Genomic DNA, 21417 nt, shown 5'->3' on the forward strand with positions numbered 1-21417 from the left:
TTACTTACTTACTTACTTACTTACTTACTTACTTACTTACTTACTTATTAGATTTGTATGTTGTTAGCCACCCCGAGTCTCTGTAGACTCGGGGTGGCTAACAACAATAATGAAACAACATATAACAAATCTAATATTTAAAATAATTAAAAGACCCTTATTTAAAAAACTGAATATACACACCAACATACCATGCATGAATTGTATAGGCCTAGGGGGAAGGGAATATCTCAATTCCCCCATGCCTGACGACAGAGGTGGGTTTTAAGAAGCTTACGAAAGGCTAGGAGGGTGGGGGCAATTCTGATCTCTGGGGGGAGTTGGTTCCAGAGGGTCAGGGCTGCCACAGAGAAGGCTCTTCCCCTGGGTCCCGTCAAACGACATTGTTTAGTTGACAGGACCCGGGGAAGGCCAACTCTCTGGGACCTAATTGGTCACTGGGATTCGTGCGGCAGAAGGCAGTCCCGGAGATTTTCTGGTCCGATGCCATGAAGGGCTTTATAGGTCATTACCAACACTTTTTTCACATTTGCACCCCTATTCATTCCTAAGTATCTTTTTGAATCAGTTTTAATATGGCATTCAGTACATTGCTTTTTTCATTCAAAAATGAAATGTCTGGATTTACGTTTGAGTCATAGTTTATGTTACTATGAGATTTCTCAGGGACTTGCTATACAAAATTGAAAGAACGTACAGTACCTCAAAATTCAGAGTGGTTTTCTACATATGGAATTATTTTTCAGTATAGTCTGCTTTAAGTCATCATATCCTCTTCTTCATCTCTTCCAGATTTTCAAAATTGAACGTGACGGAGAATATCAACGTTATGAACCGTTCCGGGACTTACACAATCGCCAGTTGCTTTGGCACGGTTCCCGCACTACCAATTTCGCTGGTATCTTGTCACAGGGTCTCCGAATAGCTCCACCCGAAGCCCCAGTGGTTTGTAATATGCTAATTTTCTAATGCAGCGTTAATGACTCTCCAGATGCTGAACTTTCAGCTCCCAGCAGTCTTCAGTCATCACGGTATGAGAGATGCTGGGAGTTAAAATTCAGCAATCTGGGACATACATTTCTTAGATGAGCTTTCAATAATTCTCTCCTAATAATCTTCCAGTTTCAGGAATGGAATTTCCATTTCAGTTACCTAAAGCAAAGTCTAGAAATTCCATGCTCAGCACTCTCAATGGGGAGGACATAGAAGGAAATTACACTATCACAATTCTAGATGTTCCATACTTCTAGATTAATCATTACATTTTTGTAGAATTGCAGGCAGTGTAAAAGTCATCTCACCACCTCTGAGCAATTGGACAGTAACTTCTGACAAATTATTTAGTCTAATCATACATAGTCGAAATACAGTTTATTTAAACTAGGATATTGTTCTGCCGGCGTGTTTCAACCGCCCGTAATTACAGGGTAATTAGTCCAGGAAGACACACACCACACGATAAAAGGAAAACCCAAAAGTTTTTATAAACAGAAACAGCTCCTTTTTTAAATGTCAAAGAGATTTTCTGGTACACACAAGGCACAGGTTAAATGCAATCCAATTGCTCACCCAATAACTGGGAAAGTGAGTCCAATTCTAAAGTCCATAGAGTCCACACACAACCTTGAACAGCACAAAAACCACGATCTTGACGAAACAATGAATCAGATAAACTGCCATGAGGCTAAAACACCAGGCTGCACTTTTATCTGTAGCACTAATTACAGCAGCCCCACCCAACCACAGGTGGCCTCATTTTCTCTTGTAATAATCCTTCAGTTGTTGTCTCCTACGCATCGCTCTATGCATGCGTGGATGTGTCATTAATTCTTGTTCAGAATCCAAGGATGATACAGATGATTGATCTCCTCCTGGGCTGTCTGCCAAACTCCCCTCTTCCCTGTCACTCAGCTTCCTTGGTCAGAGGAGGCTTCGTCGGCAGATTCCATCGGGAGCAAAACAGGCCTGCGGCATGTGGATGTTTCCCCCACATCCACCTGCACATTCCTTGGGGCAGGAGCTGGGCCAGAGCTGACCACAACAGATATTAAAATGCAATTGGGAGGGGAGGGGAAAATAGACAGAATTGCTTTCTAATCTGAAAGAGAAAAATATCTTGCTCTCCAATGTGAAAATTTATCTAAATTACAATTTCTTCACAGGAGGGGGGGGGGAGGGACACATCCAGAGATGAGGGGGAAAATGTTCCTTCTTGTCCTTTTATATAATAGGCAAATATTTAGAGCTAAACATTTTCTCTAGACAGGGAATTGCAATCTCCATTGGACTTATTAGTCAGCTGACTTTTTTTTTTTTTTTAGACTGGCTATATGTTTGGCAAAGGTATCTACTTCGCAGATATGGTGTCCAAAAGTGCCAACTATTGTCACACCTCTTACGTTGATCCTGTTGGTCTACTATTGCTGGGAGAAGTTGCTCTTGGAAACATGTGAGTGATATCTTTTTACAGTGGATAGCATGTAGAGTATCAATTTAGATTTGAAAATGTATTTACTCTAAACAAAAATGTTTTTTCTGTGTCTCACAGCCAATGAGAAGCTGTAGGAATTTGTATTGCAAAAACTTACTCTGAAGCAATAAGTGCCTTAGTTTTACCAGAAAACAAAATATTCATAAAGGAGGAGGCAATTTCTTTAAATTTGTGATATATTGTTTCCTAAATGATAATCCTCTCTGTTCGATAGGTTTGAATTGAAAAATGCTTCCCATATAACCAAGCTACCTAAAGGAAAACACAGCGTCAAAGGTAAGTGCCTTTCATAAACTACTCAAGACTCATTTATACCGCCAAGCATGGGGGAGTTGAGATGTTCCTTCCCCCTAGGCCATTACAAGTTATGCATGGTATGTCTATGTGTATGTTGGGTTTTATAATAAGGGTTTTTAGTTGTTTTATTATTGGATTGTCACATGCTGTTTTTATCATTGTTGTTAGCCACCCCGAGTCTACGGAGAGGGGCAGCATACAAATCCAATAAATTGTTGTTGTTGTTGTTGTTGTTGTTGTTGTTGTTGTTATTATTATTATTATTATTCTGGAAATGGTGTTGCTTACTTCAAGAACAGTTGATGGTGATTTTAATTTTGTATCCAAGACTAATTGACTTGGCCCAGATTTTTTTATCAGGACACTAGGAAAATGCTTTATTGTTTGGTAACCTCTATAAATCAGATTAATGCAATGATAAGATTCCACTATAATCCTTCAAAAGGCATTCAGTTAATAATTTTAGCTGAAACCAAACTGAGGAGATGCCAGAAATTGAAAAATAATCTTATTATATCAGAGTTTATATAGCATGGATGCTCCGTATTTTTTTGGGGGGAAGGGGGACAAGTTGAGCCACGGTAAGGCTAGATTCTAATAAATAACAGATTGCTATACTAAACTTGCTAAGAAGCAAGTCTCCCAGCTTGCAGAAAGAAATACTTTAAAAAAACATCGGTAGAATTGCACTGTCCATTTAAAAATATTTCTTTTCCCTAATCTGTCCTAAATAGCTTATGTTAAGTAATGAAATCTTAAAACTGATCTAACTCATCAGCTTTCATTCCTCTCCAAATGTATAAGGCATCTTTGCCCAACCTGATGTCCTTCTGCTGTGTCAGATTGAAGAAGATGAGTGGTTACAGTCCCAACTCATTTGCAAGTCATCAAGTGGGAAAAGGGGCAGATGGAAATCTTTGCAATTCATACACAATTGATTTATTTAAGAAATGCAAACAGAATTTTAGTAACAAAGCCTTGAATATATTGGCTGAATTGATTAGATTTCAGGATTGTGAGCAAAACTATAGAGCTTTTTCCAAGGCATTTAAATATATTTTAAGAGCCTTACTTATATTTGCAGTCCACGTACTGTAAAGTGGTTAACCAAATACATCTATGCAGTTCGTAAGCGGGAGATGAAACTGTTAGCACTACTGTTTCCCACGGTGTATTTTTTAAAACACTAGTTTTGATATTAAAGATAGTATGATACCATCAAGATAGTTACTTGTGAGCCTTAATCTGTATACAATGGGGTGTAAATAAAGAACCAATAGTATTTGAATTTTAATGAGGATGGATGAAAAACTGATTCAAATATATATATATAATTATTTACTTAACTACAAAATGGAGGAAGAAATAGTTAAAGAAACGATTGCTTGGGCAAAAAACTTTAGTTATAACATAGAATTAGAGAAATGGCAAAAAAAACTTTGGCACAGAAATTACAAATTGACTATGGGCTTGGCATATAAAGAAAATCTATATAAGATGTTTCACAGCTCGCAAGACTGATGAAAATGTTCAGCAACCTATCCACCAAATGCTGGAAATGAACCAGACCCCTAGGCACCTATTGCCACATGTGGTGGACATGCATTAAAGCAATAAAATATTGGGATAACATATATAATTGGTTGGAAACTATAACTGAACAAAATATTGAGTTTAAACCAGAAACATGCCTTTTGGGTATACTCTCAGAGGATTATGATAAAGCAACCACATATTTAGTGTTACACAGCAAGTATTACATATGCTAAATACTGGAAAAATATGAACATCCCATCAGATAAGATTGTAATTAGAAAAAATTGGGATTGTGCTGAAATGGGACAGACTTACTTTAAAAATTAAAGATAAAGAAGATTCAGAATATTATTTGACATGAGTTAAATTTTATGAATAAATCAGTGAGAGACTCCGTCCATGTGATGGGGGCACTGCTGCGCATGTGCAGAAGCGGCGCGAGTGCGAACTGGTAGTAACGGTTTTTAGAACCCACTATTGGAATGAATAGAGAAAAGAGGTAGAAATTAGAGAAAGTAAGATTATGAATGTTAATATTATAAGTACAGTGGTACCTCATCATACGGACTTAATTGGTTCCAGGAGGAGGTTCATAAGGTGAAAAGTTCGTAAGATGAAACAATGTTTCCCATAGGAATCAATGTAAAAGCAAATAATGCGTGCAAATCCTTCAGGAAAATCCCAAACTTTAGAAGGGAGGTGAACAGAGGGGAGAGAGGAGCAGCTAAAGGGGGCGGGTGGAAGAAGCAAGGCTAGGCTAAAGGGTGAGTGGGAAGGAAGAAAGGCAAGGCGGGCGCCCCTCCCTTTTCTTTCTTCAAAAGACACCGTTTCAGTTCCTTTGCAAGCACGTTGTTCTCTGCAAAATGTTTCCTACTCCAAGCCGCCCCTCCCTTTTCTTTCTTCAAAAAAAAGGGGGGGGAAGAAACCCCTTCATCCCAGCAGCAGCTGCTTGGGTTCGTAAGGTGAAAATAGTTCGGAAGAAGAGGCAAAAAAATCTTAAACACCGGGTTCGTATCTTGAAAAGTTCGTTAGAAGAGGCGTTCGTAAGATGAGGTACCACTGTATTATGTAACTATAAACATAGTAATTGATTAAAAAAGTAAATAAGCTAATGCAAGAAGAAATCTGGTTTAAACATTTTGACTACATTATTAATATTGTATCATTTCTATTGCTATTAATTTGTGTGCTTAGATTGACTACCAACTCTAGTTGGTTGTGTTCTGTTTGTAAATGATACTCTGAAAATGCACGGTTTTTCAAAAATGTTTATGAATGAAAATTTACAAAAATAAATATTAAAAGAATAAAATAAAATAAATTAAATGCATCCATTTGTCCCCATCAGTATTTGATGGTAACAAGTTCCATAGTTTAGCTATGTGATATTTTATCACACATTTTATCTTCACTTGCCTGGTCCCTAAGTTCTAATTTGGGATATAGGAGAGGGAAAATCTGCTTCTCATACTTCCAATTTTATATAAACCTATGATATCTAAAACACCCCTAAACATTTGGGGAACTATCGTATTTTTCAGAGTATAAGATGCACCTTAGTTTTGGAGGAGGAATTAGGGGGAGAAATCTGCCTACTAGATTTATTTATTAAATTTGTATGCCGCCCCTTAGTCTGATCAGCTTCAGCACATCATTTTATCCCCTGGTTAGAGCTTTAAAAAACCCTTATTCGGAGAGAGTAACAATGAAAGAGCTTGCAAGCTGGTAAGAGCTGGAAAGAAACATTGGGAGCGAGTAGAGCAATGAAAAAAAGCCTGCAAAGACTTAGGGCTTGGAAAACATTCTTCACAGAGTAACAGTAAAAAAGCCTGCAAGATAAGAGCCGTATCATTAGCACCTAGTTAGGGCTCGAAAAAAGCTTCAAAAGCTACATTCAAAGTATAAGACACCCCCGAATTTTCAGCCTCTTTTAGGGAGGAAAAAGGTGTCTCTTACACTCCGAAAAATACGGTATTCTATCCCCATAATTATTTTGCATGCTATATTAACTGATCTTATCATTTAGATCAGATGAGTTCCAATTTTCAATATACATGTGAATGCATTAGATTTAATTACCGTCATTTGTTTCCTGTTTTAGGTTTGGGAAAGACAGCCCCAGATCCCAAAGCCACTGTTCCTCTTGATGGTGCAGATGTCCCTTTGGGAAAAGGAATTCCATCTGGAATTAGCAATACTTCTCTTATGTATAATGAGTATCCTTGGATCAATATTAGAACAGGATAAAAATAGCCATTGGGAATGCTTGAAGGTGGTTGCTTCTAGCCAGGTGAATACTGTTAGCCTTAATTAATTTGGACTTTTAGCATCAGTATATATATACTGGTGCTAAAAAGTCCACATTCATTAAATTACCTCTGCACTTCTGGGATAAATTTCTTTGACAATTAGGAAGAGCTGAGGAAGTACAGGCTTTGCTGGAGTTTTAAAGCCTCTATTATTTATTTAATTATCCATGTATTTGCATGCCCATTATTCCTAAAATTCTAAGTATCTTAAGATATGCCGGTAAGTAGTTTATTATTATTATTATTATTATTATTATTATTAATTAGATTTGTATGCCGCTCTTCTCCGAAGACTCGGGGTGGCTAAAAGCAATGAAAACTATTGAAACATGATAAAATAGTGATGCAATAGAATATAGATCATGCAAAGGAAATTAATACTGTTCTAATAGTTACATTCATTTAAGTGGCATAGGAGCTCACTAAGCAAGTTCTGGATTTGGATGTACACCATGCTTCTCTGTTAGGGTCTGGATGGGTGTCAACAGGCTCAAACTCAACCCTGACAAGACGGAGTGGCTGTGGATTCTGCCTCCCAAGGACAATTCCATCTGTCCGTCCATAATCTTGGGGGGGGGGGGATAACTAACCCCCTCGGAGAGGGTCCACAACTCGGGCGTCCTCCTCGATCTACAGCTTACATTAGAGCACCATCTTTCAGCTGTGGCGAGGAGGGCCCAGATTCGCCTGGTGCACCAGTTGCAGCCCTATTTAGACAGGGATTTAGATTTGTATGCCGCCCCTCTTCGAAGACTGCTCACATTCACTCATGCCCTCATCACCTCGAGGTTCGATTACTGCAACGCTCTCTACATGGGGCTACCTTTGAAAAGTGTTTGGAAACTTCAGATCGTGCAGAGAGCAATCATGAACTTTCCCAGATATGCCCATGTTTTGTCAAAACTCCGCAGCCTGCACTGGCTGCCAATCAGTTTCTGGTCACAATTCAAAGAGTTGGTTATGACCTATAAAGCCCTATATGGCATCGGACCAGAATACTCCAGGACCCCTTCTGCAGCACGAATCCCAGCGACTGATTAGGTCCCACAGAGTTGGCCTTCTCCGGGTCCCATCGACAAAACAATGCCATCTGTGCAGGACCCAGGAGAAGAGCCTTCTCGGTGGTGGCCCGCTTGTCACCAAGCATGGGGAAATTAATATACCCTTAGCTGTTTTGTTTTATGTATAGTTTGCTTGGGTTGTATGATTGTTTTTTAATAAGGGTTTATTAAAACTGTTTTAATGTTGGATTTATATATGATGTTTTGCTTGTTGTGAGCCACTCCGAGTCCTCAGAGAGGGGCGGCGTACAAATCTAATATATTATTATTATTATTATTATTATTATTATTATTATTATTATTATCATCATCATCATCATTATTATTAATTATAATTATTATTTTCAAGTGGTAACTGGAGAGAGCTTTTTTCAGTTGGTGTACTGATTTGGGCTCTAGAGTAGAGAGCAATTTTTGCTGTTCTCATACTTTGGTACTCTCAGATTGACTTCTGCAGCATGCTATATTGAATTACATTTAGTGGTAATCCAGAGACCATACTTTGGTTTAAAATGCAGTATCAGGAACTTTTAACAAGTGCCTTATTAAGGCTGTCATGCCACTGATCTGTCAATATGCTGCCTTGGGCTAAAATCCTAGAATTCTCACCCATCTTGAGTCATTTTAGAAATCTGAGAAGGCTTGGAAGATAGTCTCTATATTTTCCTATTTTATTTGGCAATGCAAAAGAACACAGCAAAAATGTCTTTGTTTTCCTTCATTCATAACTTTCTTCAGATATATTGTCTATGATATTGCTCAAGTGAAACTGAAGTATCTGCTGAAATTAAAGTTCAACTATAAGACAACTCTCTGGTGAAGATCAGATTCTTAGACTTAATAATGCAAATGTTTTTGAACCCCCTCCTTTTGTTTTTGATAAATATGCAAGATTAGATGAAAATTACTATGATCAATTTTGTATTTGTGCTTCCTCTCCCCCCCCCCCCCTTTCTCTTCCTTCCCCCTCTTGGCTTAATATAGTTTGGACATACTGTACATCTTTAACTAACAACAACCCCCACTCCCCCAAAAGGGAGGGGAAGTCAATAAACCTTGAATTAAACTTCAGCAAAAAAGACAGGAAGATAAATTTAGAATTGTTTACACACTTTCCCTTGTTTTTCAAATCTTCCTTAATTTGTATTCTGAATAAATGTTAATGTGTTTATTTTGAAGTGAAAATAAAAGCTACTTTCGTACTAATGTTTGTTTGTATGCAAAATACAGTACTTCTGTGTAAGGTTTTAAGGTAAGAAGTCAAGTGTAATGTTTGTGAATCCTATCCTAATCTGTTGCTCCGTCAACAACTGTGTTAAAGATGATCGTGTATAGAAGGAACAATCTTTTTTTCCATCCACTCTGCTCTTGTGATGATGCATCCTGGAAAGTGAATGTACTGAGGCATATGTGAAATCTGCACGCTTAAAAAAAAGTGATACAGACCTACACAAGCATAGCACCTCTCTACCATTCATTAAAATAATGTGATAACAATATGAAAAAAGATGCATTGCCAACACTACATTAACTTTAACTTGACTCTGCCATACTTTCTTTTTTTTTTTTGTAAAAATATGTTTATTGGTTATATACATTAAAGACAGGGTACAGAAAAGTAAAGGGAATATATATAATGTACATTCTAGCAATTATAGTTTACTTATATAGCATGCGTGATTGGGGAAGGAGAGGGAAAGAAAGGGAAAAGGATTTAGAAAGAAGGGAAAGAAATATAAGAGGAGGACGAATAGAAAAATAGAGCAAGAGAAGAGTAGTAAGAAGAGTGTGGGGGGCCAGCGTGAGAGCTGGGGCTTCTATGTTTTGCGGCCTGTGGTTTAAGCATATAGGTGGTATAGATTTTCCTGAAGTTTTATCCATATGTATTTGACGCAGTTGCTAGTGCCATCATTTATCAGTGATTTATGAGTTTGTTCATTCAGTTTCTTTGTAGTTCAAAATTTGTGTCGATCGATGTTTACATTTTATCGTTTCAATTTGGTATTATGTTTCATGTCGTTGTTTACTGGTTTTACATGTTGTTTTAGTTAGATATTTTTCTTGATGTATAATTTTTAAGTAATTTCTTTTTTTTTAACCAATGGTTAAATTTGTCCCATGCTTTGTAGAGTATGACTCTGACATACTTCCAAGCTTGTGCAGAAGCCTAAACTAGAACAGCTGTTTTATGAATGATAGGTGTGATTGTTTGCATGAGCTTTGAAGCATTTCTTTCAAATTTTTGAAGGATGCAAAGCCCTAATGTGCATATGCCCCATATATACTCACAGATGCCTTTCATTCTTACATATATGCACCTCCTTCCTTTCCCGCTATCTTTAGCAGACTTGTTGAAAAAAAAGGAAGAAATAACTTTCATTTCTACACCCACAACTTACCATAGCCGTCTGCTTCTGTATTGCAATATTTCTGTATTTAAAAACAAATACTTTGCATGCTGCACCATAGGAGGAGTAGGTGACTTACTCTACCGTCATCAAGCAAAAAGAAATATGGAACAGAGAAAATCTGGGAAGTAACAAATACCCAGTTTCTGTACCCCAGAAACTAGGTGAGTGGAACAGTGTAGTTGGATCAAAAATGTTAACAAGGGAAATACAAATGGTACAAGAGCAATAGATGTACTAACAGCTTATGTACCAGTATGATACATGAATGAATGAATGAATGACATGGAGATGATAGCAAGTTGCAAGGCATCACTTTTAAAGAACTGCACAAAATTTGCACTGCTTTGCACACTAACATTCAGTGGCATCTTGGGTGCTACCTAACAAAATTAAATTCAATGGAGAAAAAATAAGGTTCTAAATTTTGGCAAGAAAACCAAATCACAGATTCAGTACATGTGATACCTTGCTCAACAGTAGTAACTGTGAAAGGGATCTTGGAGTCCTAGTAGACAACCATTTAAATATGAGTCAGCAGTGTACAGCAGTTGCAAAAGAAGCCAACACAGTTCTAAGCTGCATTATCAGGGTTAGAATCTGTTGTGTTTAGCTCTGGCCCAGCTCCTGCCCCAAGGAATGTGCAGGTGGATGTGGGGGAGACATCCACATGGTGCAGGCCTGTTTTGCTCCCAGTGGAATCTGACGACAAAGTCTCCTCTGACCAAGGAGGCCTGAGTGACAGGGAGGAAGAGAGTTTGGCAGACAGCCCAGGAGGAGATCAATCATCTGTATCATCTCTGGATTCTGAACAAGAATTAATGACACATCCACACATGCATAGAGTGATGCATAGGAAGCAACAACTAAAGGATTATTACAAAAGTAAATGAGGCCACCTGTGGTTGGGTGGGGCTGCTGTAATTAGTGCTGCTGCTATAAATTGCAGCATGTGGGTTTGGCCTTGTGGAGAATTATCTGATCCTTGTGTTTCATGAATGTCTTGCTGACTCTGGCCTTTGTTGACTTTTCACCACTTTGAAACCAAAGCAGAGCAAAGTGTGTTTCATTTCATGGAAGAAGAAGGGCTGTGACTTTCTTCACAGCTGCAAGCTAAGTACTTATGAACTGATAAGGGACTTGTACAAACTACCAGGTTGTTTTGGGACGAGTGCTCTTTGCAATACAAAAAGAGTGCTTAGTTTATTTTGAATTTTGTGATAAAGAACATTGTTTTGAATTTTCAAACGTGTGTGTGTCTGAAATTTGTACCTTTGAATTTTTGGGAGGCTCCTACCAGAGAGTCCAGCAGAACAGAATCAAGATCACATGAAGTGTTAATACCAGTTTATAATGCCTTGGTAAGGCAGGACTTAGAATATTGCATTCAGTTTTGGTCACCACAATGTAAAAGGGATGTTGAGACATAGAAAGAGTGCAGAGAAGAGCAACAAAATAATTAGGGCACTGGAGGCTAAAACATGAACAGTCAACATTAAGTCCGATTGGGCTTATTATCAGGGGATGTCTTATTTTAGGGGAATCAGGTAGGTATGTATAAGAATCAGCTATAAAATATATATGTTTTGGTTCCTCCCAGTTTTCTGACATAAATTTATCTTGGGGTAAGTTTTATAATACACACAGCTGTACTACTGTGGCTTTGCATCCCAAAGTTAATATTTAGTCACTAACTCTCCAAAGAACTAAACTTCTTAAATGCATAATGGCTAGTCAAGAGTGAAGGGCAGACATGATATCACAGAAGAAGCTGATATTTCTTTGAAAAACCATGTTTTTCCCCCATGCAGCCACATAATGAATGCACAGACATCATTTTAATGCATTAGAAGACAGTAACACCTTGTGTTCAATCTTGCTGTTTTCCACATTTATGGCTCAACTGCAGCTGGTATCTTGAAACAATCTGACGAAATGAACTAAGAAAAAAACTGCTTTTGACACATAGATCACAATTACCTCCTGAACTAGCTATAAACGTGAAAGTTTTAACTAACTTGAATTTCCAGAAATTTCTATTTTTTAAGACAGAAATAAAAGATCAATAGATTTATGTAACAAAGACTTCAAAGCTCAGTTATGTATTGTAATAGATTAAATTTCTGCTCTAAAAACAAACTTGTATCTATGATCTGTATAAACCATGTTAAAGTATTTTTCTCTTACACATGATTTATTCTGGTAGCAAGTGTATTTTAAATTTGTTACTTCACTTGACTAACAGACAAGAGAAGTATATAGTGATCAACGCTCAGCTATTCATAAATATTATAAGACAGGGATTCCGGGATCTTACACTGCTCATATAATGTTAATTTAAAAGAGTAATTGGAATGTTAACTTGCAAATTCCTTTGGAAGGGAGAGATCCTCTTGAATTTTTGAAGATCACAGTGCTATTCTGACATGGCTGGGTGGTTACATTTTATTGAGCTTGAAAAGTAGAGTTCACTTTGTGTTTTTGCTTCTTTATTTCAAATATTTCTGCATATACCTATGCAGTTACACCTCAGCAGCTGGCATAGCTAGGAGGTTTGACACTAATTAGTACTTGAATGTTGCAATTTGCTAGACAAGGGGATCTTTAAGTTCCAGATGATGTCAAATTGCTTCTGGTAATGCTGACAGAAAAGACCATAGGAATTATTATTAAATTTATATCTTGGCTTTTCTCTGAAAGCTCAAAGAAGCACATTTTTCCTGTTTCCTCTTGCTATTTGAGATATTTTTTTACTTTAAAATACAGATCCTTGTCAACAGTCCTTGTAGATATATGTGGGAGAATAAGTCTGCTTTTTATAGCTTTAAAGGTTGTGGTCAGAAGGTAACACATGCTGCAACATAAAAAATCAGCACCCTCTTTGGAGAGATAATCGGCTTCATGCTGCATTTGCCAAATAGTAATCTGGGGCAACTTCATTCAAAATCCATAGTTAATCTAGCTTCATTAATGAGAATCTGCATTCCTATCAGTAGCTCTGAATTATCAGTATTCATAACCCATATCACACCTCGGAAAAATTAATTTACATCCTATCTTATGAAACAAGTGTTAAATTATTTTAAATCAATGTATGCTTTTTAAAGTATAGGAAAGATAACTAAAGGCATTTTCATTTGTAGAGAATAGCATAGATGGCAGCCTCTTATATAGCAAGTAGCAACAGGCCAAGCTTAAGGTGAAAAGGATAGAGTGATTTGTCAACAATAATTCCTAGTTCAGGAATAGCTGCAACTGTACATAAAGTGAAGCTGTGCAGGTCTTTTTGACCACATCATTACCTGTCCTGAAGGTGCCATGAATCCAGGAAAAACCCCATATTGCAGAAATGATTTATACACTCAAAACCGTAGAAATGGTGGTAGACTTTAGGAGAAACCCACCTCTCACAATACAGTACTAGACAACATAGTATCAACAGTAGAGACCTTCAAATTTCTAGGTTCTATCATATCTCAAGACCTAAAATGGTTACCTAACATCAAAAGTATCATTAAAAAAGCACAACAAATAATGTTCTTTCTGTGCCAACTCAGGAAGCTCAAACTGCCCAAGGAGCTGCTGATACAGTTCTACAGAGGAATCATTGAGTCTGTCATCTGCACCTTTATAACTGTCTGGTTTGGTGCTGCAACCCAACAGGACCGACACAGACTTCAGAGGATAATCAGAACTGCAGAAAAAACAATTTCTGCAAATCTAATAAATAAATAAATTGCTGCCAACCTGCCTTCCATTGAGGACTTGTATACTGCATGAGTCAAAAAGAGGGCGGGAAAAATATTTACTGATCCCTCACATCCTGGACACAAATTGTTTCAACTCCTACCCTCAAAACGTCGCTACAGAGGACTGCACACCAAGACAACTAGACACAAGAACAGTTTTTTTCCCGAATGCCATCACTTTACTAAACTAATAATTCCTTCAACACTGTCAAGACTTTTTACTAAATCTGCACTTCTATTTCTACTAGTTTTTCTCATCATTCCTATCATCCTTTTCCTCCCACTTAGGACTGTATGACTGTAACTTGTTGCTTGTATCCTAAGATTTTTATGAATATTGATTGTTTCTTCATTGCTTATTTGACCCCTATGACAATCATTAAGTGTTGTACCACATGATTCTTGACAAATGTATATTTTTCTTTTAGGTACACTGAGAGCATATGCACCAAGACAAATTCCTTGTGTGTCCAAGCACAATAAAATAATATTCTATTCTATACGCAGGAGTGCAACCATTTCCAAGGGATGATTTTCTCAAATAGCTTCATGTACAGTACATGTTAAACAGGAGAGGCCTCCAAGGCACCCTACATTAAAGAGCTTGAAAGCTTGACCTCTATCCTTCACAAACTGGAATTGGAACAGAAGAATATTATGGCTGTAAAGAAATCAAGCAGGATCGGGAGCATTACACTCCCACTACTTTATCTCCCGGGCCAACAAAAAATAATCAATGCAGCCTTAATCCTATAACCAGGCCTGAAATTTGAAAGAAAATAATTGAGATAATCTGTTTCTCATGGTGTCTTCTTCACTTGCTCTATCACTTCTTCACCAATCTCTCTGAAGGGAAAGTTGGGGAGGACAGGTAATTAAGGCAACAAGGATGAGTGATTGTGGAGGGCACAAAACTGCTCCCTTCAAGGCAGGTGGCATTACTTCTTCTCACAAGGTCATATTAACCACCATCTGCATCCAGCTTCCTCTCATGCTGGCAGCTTTCTCTAGCCAAAGGGAGTAGGAATCTAATCAACAGATTATGGAGCTTACATATCCCAGAACCACGACTTCTTCCTTGGCATCAACAAGCTCACACATAACCCAGATCTTGTCAATAGAATTTGTGTAGAAGCCAGTGCCAGGTTACATCATCTAAACCAGAGGGGTATGTGTACTCTACGAATTCATGTGACACAATACCCTATAAATGTTCTTGCACATAGCAGTAATTGAAATGGTAAAATCTGTGGTTATTATATTTCAATCTGTAGAAATTTTTAATCTTGGTATCCAGATCTCATCTAAAAATCACTTATAATAAAAATCATGCAAAATCCAGATGCCCCATTTTTATTGCTAGTTAGGCCTGTGCCATATCTTTGGTTGCAACATTGGGGGCCGAAATAAACATTAAGCCAAATTCTCTGCTGGTTTATATACAGGAGTTACTATTCAAATGTAGGCCAATTCTTTGTCAATTGGGGTCATTATGTATTTGCAAAAAATCAAGTTGTAATAAGATTACTGCTCAGCTCACTTGAATACAACATTAAATAATAAGAAATTGCCACTAAACTGAAGCTATGCTATTGCTTTGTATTTGTAATACCCCAATCAGAACACTTCCTGCAAACAGTGTTTGTAAATAGCTCTGAATTTACAACCACAATTGAGCCCAACATGCTGCTAAGTGAGACATTAGTTAAATGAGTTTTGCCCCATTTTACCTTTCTTGCCAACAGTTTTTAAGTGATTCATCGCAGCTGCTAAGTTAGTAACCTAGTTGTTAAATGCATCTGGCTTCCCCATTGATTTTGCTCATCAAGTTGCCAAAAGTGACATGACGGCATGACAACTGCAACTGTCATAAATATGAGTCATTTGCCAAGCATCTGAAGTTTGATCACTTGACCATGGCAATGCTGCAGCGATCAGAAGCGTGAAAACCAGTCATAAGTCACTTTTAGTGCTGTTGTAATACTGAACAGTCACTAAACTATTATAAATCGAGGATTACCTGTACAATCTGCTGTCCCGAATACAGAGTTGGGAGGGGCCTTGGAGGTCTAGTCCAGTGTTTCCCAACCTTTTTTGAGCCGCGGCACATTATTCACATTTTCAAAATCCTGGGGAACATTGGGGGGGGGGGCGCAAAAAAGTTTGGACAAAAAAAATCTCTCCCTTTCGCTCTATTTCTCCCTCCCTCTTTCTCTCCCTCCCTCTTTCTCTCTCTCTCCATCCCTTTCTTTCTCCCTTCCTTCCTCTCTCTTTTGCTCTTTCTCTCTCCCTCCTTCCCCCCTCTTGCTGTCTTTCTTTCTTTCTTTCCTTTCTTTCTCTCTCTCATTCTGTCTCTCTTGCTATCTCTTTCTCTCTTCCTTCCTCTCTCTTTTGCTCTTTCTCTCTCCCTCCTTCCCCCCTCTTGCTGTCTCTTTCTTTCTTTCTTTCTCTTTCTCTCTCTCTCTCATTCTGTCTCTCTTGCTATCTTTCTTTCTCTCTTCCTTCCTTCCTCTCTCTTTGGCTCTCTTTCTCTCTCCCTCCTTCCCCCCACTTGCTGTCTCTTTCTTTCTCTTTCTCTCTCTCTCATTCTGTCTCTCTTTCTCTCTCTTTCTCTCTCTTCCTTTCTTTCTCTCTCTTGTTCTCTCTCTTCCTTCTCTGCGGAGGCCGGCAAAGCTTTTCCGGGTAGGCTGGCTGGGGGATAGGGCGCACGCATGCACGCACCCCCGACGTTCCAAAGAACCTTCTCCGACCTCCGCTGTGAGAAGGTTTTCTCCGAGCGCTCGCCGGAGGAGCTGGAGAAAGGGGCAGATCGAGCGGGCGGGCGGGCGTCAGCGGCGAGAAGCCAGGGGCGCGAGGGGAACGGAGGCACTGGGGGGTGGGGGCAGCCGCGGCGCCAGCCTCCGCACTTTCATCGCTCCCCACCCCAAACTCCAACGCCCAGCTCCTTGCGCGGCACTGGAAAAGGGTGCTGCATTGCCGGCTTCTACCTGGTGCTGCCAGGGAATCTCCAGCTGGGCAGGGCTCTCCTTAAGCTCTTCTTTTTCCCTAGGAGCTTGGCGGCACACCTGGCTGTGTCTCGCGGCACACTAGTGTGCCGCGGCACACCGGTTGGGAAACGCTGTTCTAGTCCATTGTTTCTCAACCTTGGCAACTTGAAGACATTTGGACTTCAACTCCCGGAATTCCCCAGCCAGCGAATGCTGGCTGGGGAATTCTGGAAGTTGAAGTCCAGATATTTTCATGTTGCCAAGGTTAGGAAACACTGTTCTAGTCCAACCCCTTCCTGAGCAGGAGACCTGATTACAGATTAACAGAATTGGAAGGGACCTTGTAGGTCATCTAGTCCAACCTGCATCCCCCACCGCCCAAACAGGAGACCCTTCACACCATTTCTGACAAGTGGCAGTCCAAACTCTTCTTGAAAGTTTCAAGGGATGAAGCTCCCACAACTTCCAAAGGCAAGCTGTTTCATTGATTGACTGTTCTCACTGTTAGAAAAATTACCCTTATTTCCAGGTTAAATCTCTCCTTGTTCAGATATCCATCCATTATTCCTTGTCCGGCTTTCAGGTGCTTTGGAAAAATAGTTTGACCCCCTCCTCTCTGTGGCAGCCCCTCAAATATTGGAACACTGCTCTTATGTCTCCCCTGGTCCTTCTCTTCCCTAAACTAGCCATGCCCAATTCCTGTAACCATTCATCGTATTTTATTTATTTATTTTGTCAGGTACATATTGGTAATATACATAGCTATAACTTGTTTATATATATGAGAAGGATACTGATAAGAGGAAACATTAGGACAGGGACAGTAGGCAAGCTGGTACCCTAATGCTCCTCCTTACTGACCTCTTAGGAATCAGGTGAGGTCAACAGTGGACCTTCTAAAGGTAAAGGTTTGGTAGTTTGTTGATAAAACAAGAGTCCCGTAGTGAGTTCCATGTATTAACAACTCGGTTGCTTAAGTCATATTTTCTACAGTCGAGTTTGGGGCAGTTTAATTTGAGTTTGTATCAATTGAAGTTTTTTGTTGGAATTGAAGTGTATTGTTGCAGTTAAAACTGAAGTAACCATTGACAGGAAGGACGTTATAACAGATGATGTTATGGGCAATGCTTAGGTCATGTTTAAGCCGACAAAACTCCAAGCTTTCTAAGCCTACGATTTCAAGTCTGGTTGTGTTGTGAGTAGAGGAGTGGAGGACTCTTATCGTAAAGTATCTCTGGATGCTTTCTAATGTACACTGCCCCCCCAAATAAAGGAAACACTTAAAACAACAGAATATAACTCCAAGTAAATCAAACTTCTGTAAAATCAAACTGTCCACTTAGGAAGCAACACTGACTGACAATCAATTTCACATGCTATTGTGCAAATGAAATATTCAATGAAAATATTTCATTCATTCAGATCTAGGATGTGTTATTGAGTGTTCTCTTTATTTTTTTTGAGCAGTATATTTATGTCCGAAATGCAGTGTGGGTTCCCGATAGATGAGCTGTATTCAAGGATTGGTCTGGCGAAAGTTTTGTATGCTTTGCTTAGTAGTGCGATATTACAGAAGAAGCTACTAGGTACAGGGGTAGGCAAAGTTGACCCTTCTATGACATGTAGACTTCAACTCCCAGAATTCCTGAGCTAGCACGATTGGTTCAGGAATTCTGGGAGTTGAAGTCCATAAGTCATAGAAGAGCCAATTTTGCCTACCTCTGTACTAGGAGAAGAAACTAGCCATGCCCAGTTCTTGTAACCGTTCATCGTATGTTTTAGTCTCCAGTCCCCTAATCATCCTGCTTTGCTCTTCTCTGCACTTTTTCGAGAGTCCTGGTTTATAACATTCCGGGCAAATTAAGCGTTCAACCGCCAGTGATGGAGCCACCCACCAAGATGCGGCCGTTGCATTATGCAGCCGTCCCATTTCGTCCTCTCTCGCTTCGCGGAACGATAAGACCAAAGCCGTCGTGAAACTGCAACTTTATTTTCTTCTTTTTGCGCCGAGCCCTGAAAGGAGAGCGGTAGTTCCCGCCGCGAGCCTTCGTAGAGCCCGGGTGGAAAAGCGAGCGACTCGCGCAAGTCCCGCCCCCTCCTCCTCCTCCCTCTTCCCTCCAGTCAGGCCAAAGCTTCGAGGGCTCCGTCTCCTCCCCCACAATGCACCGCGACGGGCAGCCTTTGAAAAAGCGGCGCGGCTCCTTCAAGATGGCGGAGTTGGATCAGCTGCCTGACGAGAGTGAGTAGCCGTCGCTTGTCCCCCTCACTCTGCCCCGCGGCCGGCCCTCCCCGCTCGCTTCTCTCCCGAACCAGAGGTCCCGGCTACCGGACCCTTACTCTGCCTCCCTCTTTCTTGAGTCACCGTCCCCGGTCTCGCTCCTCTGCCGGCGCTTGCTACTTCTTTTGTTGCTCCTGCTGCTGCCGCTGTTGTAGTAGGAGCCAGAGCTGCGCGGGGCCGGCGTCACAACCTCCTCGCTCGGTGCCTGGCCCGGCTCTGTATGGCCTCCCCTCCGCCCTCTGCCTCGACTTTTGGAAGGGGGCTGCGGCGGGGAGAGGCCAACCGAGGAGGGCCGGAAGCCGCTATTATATAAGCTTGCCCTTCTCCTGGGGGGGACCGAACGGCACCCTGAACCCCGAGACTCGGAGCAGGCCGGAACCGCGATTGTGGGTCCGTCCTGGGCAGGGGAAAAACGCACGCTCCTTTTTTAAATGGGGTTGTTGTGTGTAGGGCAACGAAGTGGCATTATGCCTCTCCCGGATAGGCAGGGAGGGCGAGCGCAGCTTCAAGCCGTAAATAAAATAAAAGGTGGTATTTGCCTTGCTGTGAGCATAGAAACATAGAAACACAGAAGATTGAGGGCAGAAAAAGACCTCATGGTCTATCTAGTCTGCCCTTATACTATTCCCTGGAGTTTATCTCAGGATGGATATATGTTTATCCCAGGCATGTTTAAATTCAGTTACTGTGGATTTACCAACGTCTGCTGGAAGTTTGCTCCGAGCATCTGCTACTCTTTCAGTAAAATAATATTTTCTCACATTACTTCTAATCTTTTCCCCAACTGATCTCAGATTGTGTCCCCTTGTTCTTGTGTTCACTGTCCTATTAAAAACACTTCCCTCCTGAACCTTATTTAACCCTTTAACATATTTAAATGTTTTGATCATGTCCCCCATTTCCCTTCTGTCCTCCAGACTGTACTTCCTTCTAGTAGTTGCATCCTTGTAGTAGTCATGACGTTAACCTCCTGTATGCTTGGAAGAGATTTGTCTCTCTTGACTTTTACTCTGAGAAGTGCACTGGTTCATGGGAAAATTGTTTTTAAATGTTATTGAGTATGGCTTTGCATCTAACTCTTCTCTTGTATATGCCAAAGTAATGTTTGGGTAGGTGGTAAACCTTTTAATGGTCTGTAATCCTGTTTTGATAGTTGTCTGCATCTTATATATTTAAACAATTTGTGTATTATGTCTGGGAAATTATGCTGCTATTATCGTGAGTGGCCCCGTCTGTATGGTGAAATTAGTACCAGTAGGTTGGCAAAATGACTGAAAGCAAGATCAAATGTTTTTAAAATTGAGAATGGAAGGCACACCTCCCTAAAAGTACTGAACAATTGGGGCTAGAGCAGCCAGATCTGGAGAACTGATTTTGTTTCATATAGAATCCTGAGATTCAACAGTCAGACTTTGCTGGAAGTCATTTCCTTGGAATTAAATTAAATTCTGGATTTGAATATATGGCACACTTCTTCCTTACATAAATATAAATCCACATTACTTCATGGTTTTTATATTCAGCACTGTAATTTGAGAAGATTGAATTTGTCATTACCGGTATTACAGAAGAAAATCTGATCCCCTGCAAATCACTTCAGTATATACTGATCTGTACCTCATATAAGAAGGATTGAGCCACCAATGAAGTGGAAAGAAAATTATTTATTGAAGGATACCTTTTTATAAAAGTTTTAGAGTTATTATAGAAGCAATTTGGTAAAAATGTTTGTTTGGCTTGTTTGTTAATATGTATGATGCAGATATATAAATAAAAGAAACCATTACTTTTTATGGTAAAAGATAATATCAAATATTCCTGTCTATATTTTGAAATATTGAGTTTGATAAAGATGTGTGGAACATGTATTGATGTTGCACAGTGAATATTGAAATAAGGCCATTGAGGAAAGTCATGAAATGACATAAAAGACAACACAAGATATAATCTTAATGGATAAACTACATATTGTTTTAAAATAATAGTGTAATTATTATTACCAATATTTTTATTTTATAATATGGAAGAAATCAAATTATAGATTCCATTCTTCAATCTAATGTGAAGAATTCCAGGGTTCAAAGACATTTTGAATCTGGAACTATCTATATTGGACTTACAGGTTATGTAATAATGGAGGGAGAAAGAAAATTTCACTCTGGGGAGTAAACCTTTGCTTATGGATTTCTCTTTGTGTGGCATATATATGATAGCTGGACAAGAGACAAGGCATATAACACACTGCAGAAGTTAATATTCTTTATTATATTTATGATAAATTAGTAGTACTGTATATGGCAT

The 21417-nt window shown here is 39.4% G+C and overlaps 2 protein-coding genes across 2 annotated transcripts in view; both read left to right on the top strand.

Moving 5' to 3' along the window:
• The window catches only part of PARP1 (poly(ADP-ribose) polymerase 1), a 49405-nt gene extending 40505 nt beyond the window's left edge, over positions 1-8900 (top strand). The window contains exons 17-21 of the mRNA XM_070728039.1: positions 793-945; positions 2322-2449; positions 2706-2767; positions 6426-6540; positions 8433-8900. Coding sequence (XP_070584140.1) covers positions 793-945; positions 2322-2449; positions 2706-2767; positions 6426-6540; positions 8433-8514 — 540 coding nt within the window. The 3' untranslated portion in view covers positions 8515-8900. The remainder of the gene's footprint in view (positions 1-792; positions 946-2321; positions 2450-2705; positions 2768-6425; positions 6541-8432) is intronic.
• A 9781-nt stretch (positions 8901-18681) lies between these two features.
• The window catches only part of LIN9 (lin-9 DREAM MuvB core complex component), a 30112-nt gene continuing 27376 nt past the window's right edge, over positions 18682-21417 (top strand). Inside the window, exon 1 of the mRNA XM_070734335.1 lies at positions 18682-19077. Coding sequence (XP_070590436.1) covers positions 18999-19077 — 79 coding nt within the window. The 5' untranslated portion in view covers positions 18682-18998. The remainder of the gene's footprint in view (positions 19078-21417) is intronic.

Source organism: Erythrolamprus reginae, chromosome 1 (assembly GCF_031021105.1).
Source record: "Erythrolamprus reginae isolate rEryReg1 chromosome 1, rEryReg1.hap1, whole genome shotgun sequence".
Taxonomy (NCBI): domain Eukaryota; kingdom Metazoa; phylum Chordata; class Lepidosauria; order Squamata; family Dipsadidae; genus Erythrolamprus; species Erythrolamprus reginae.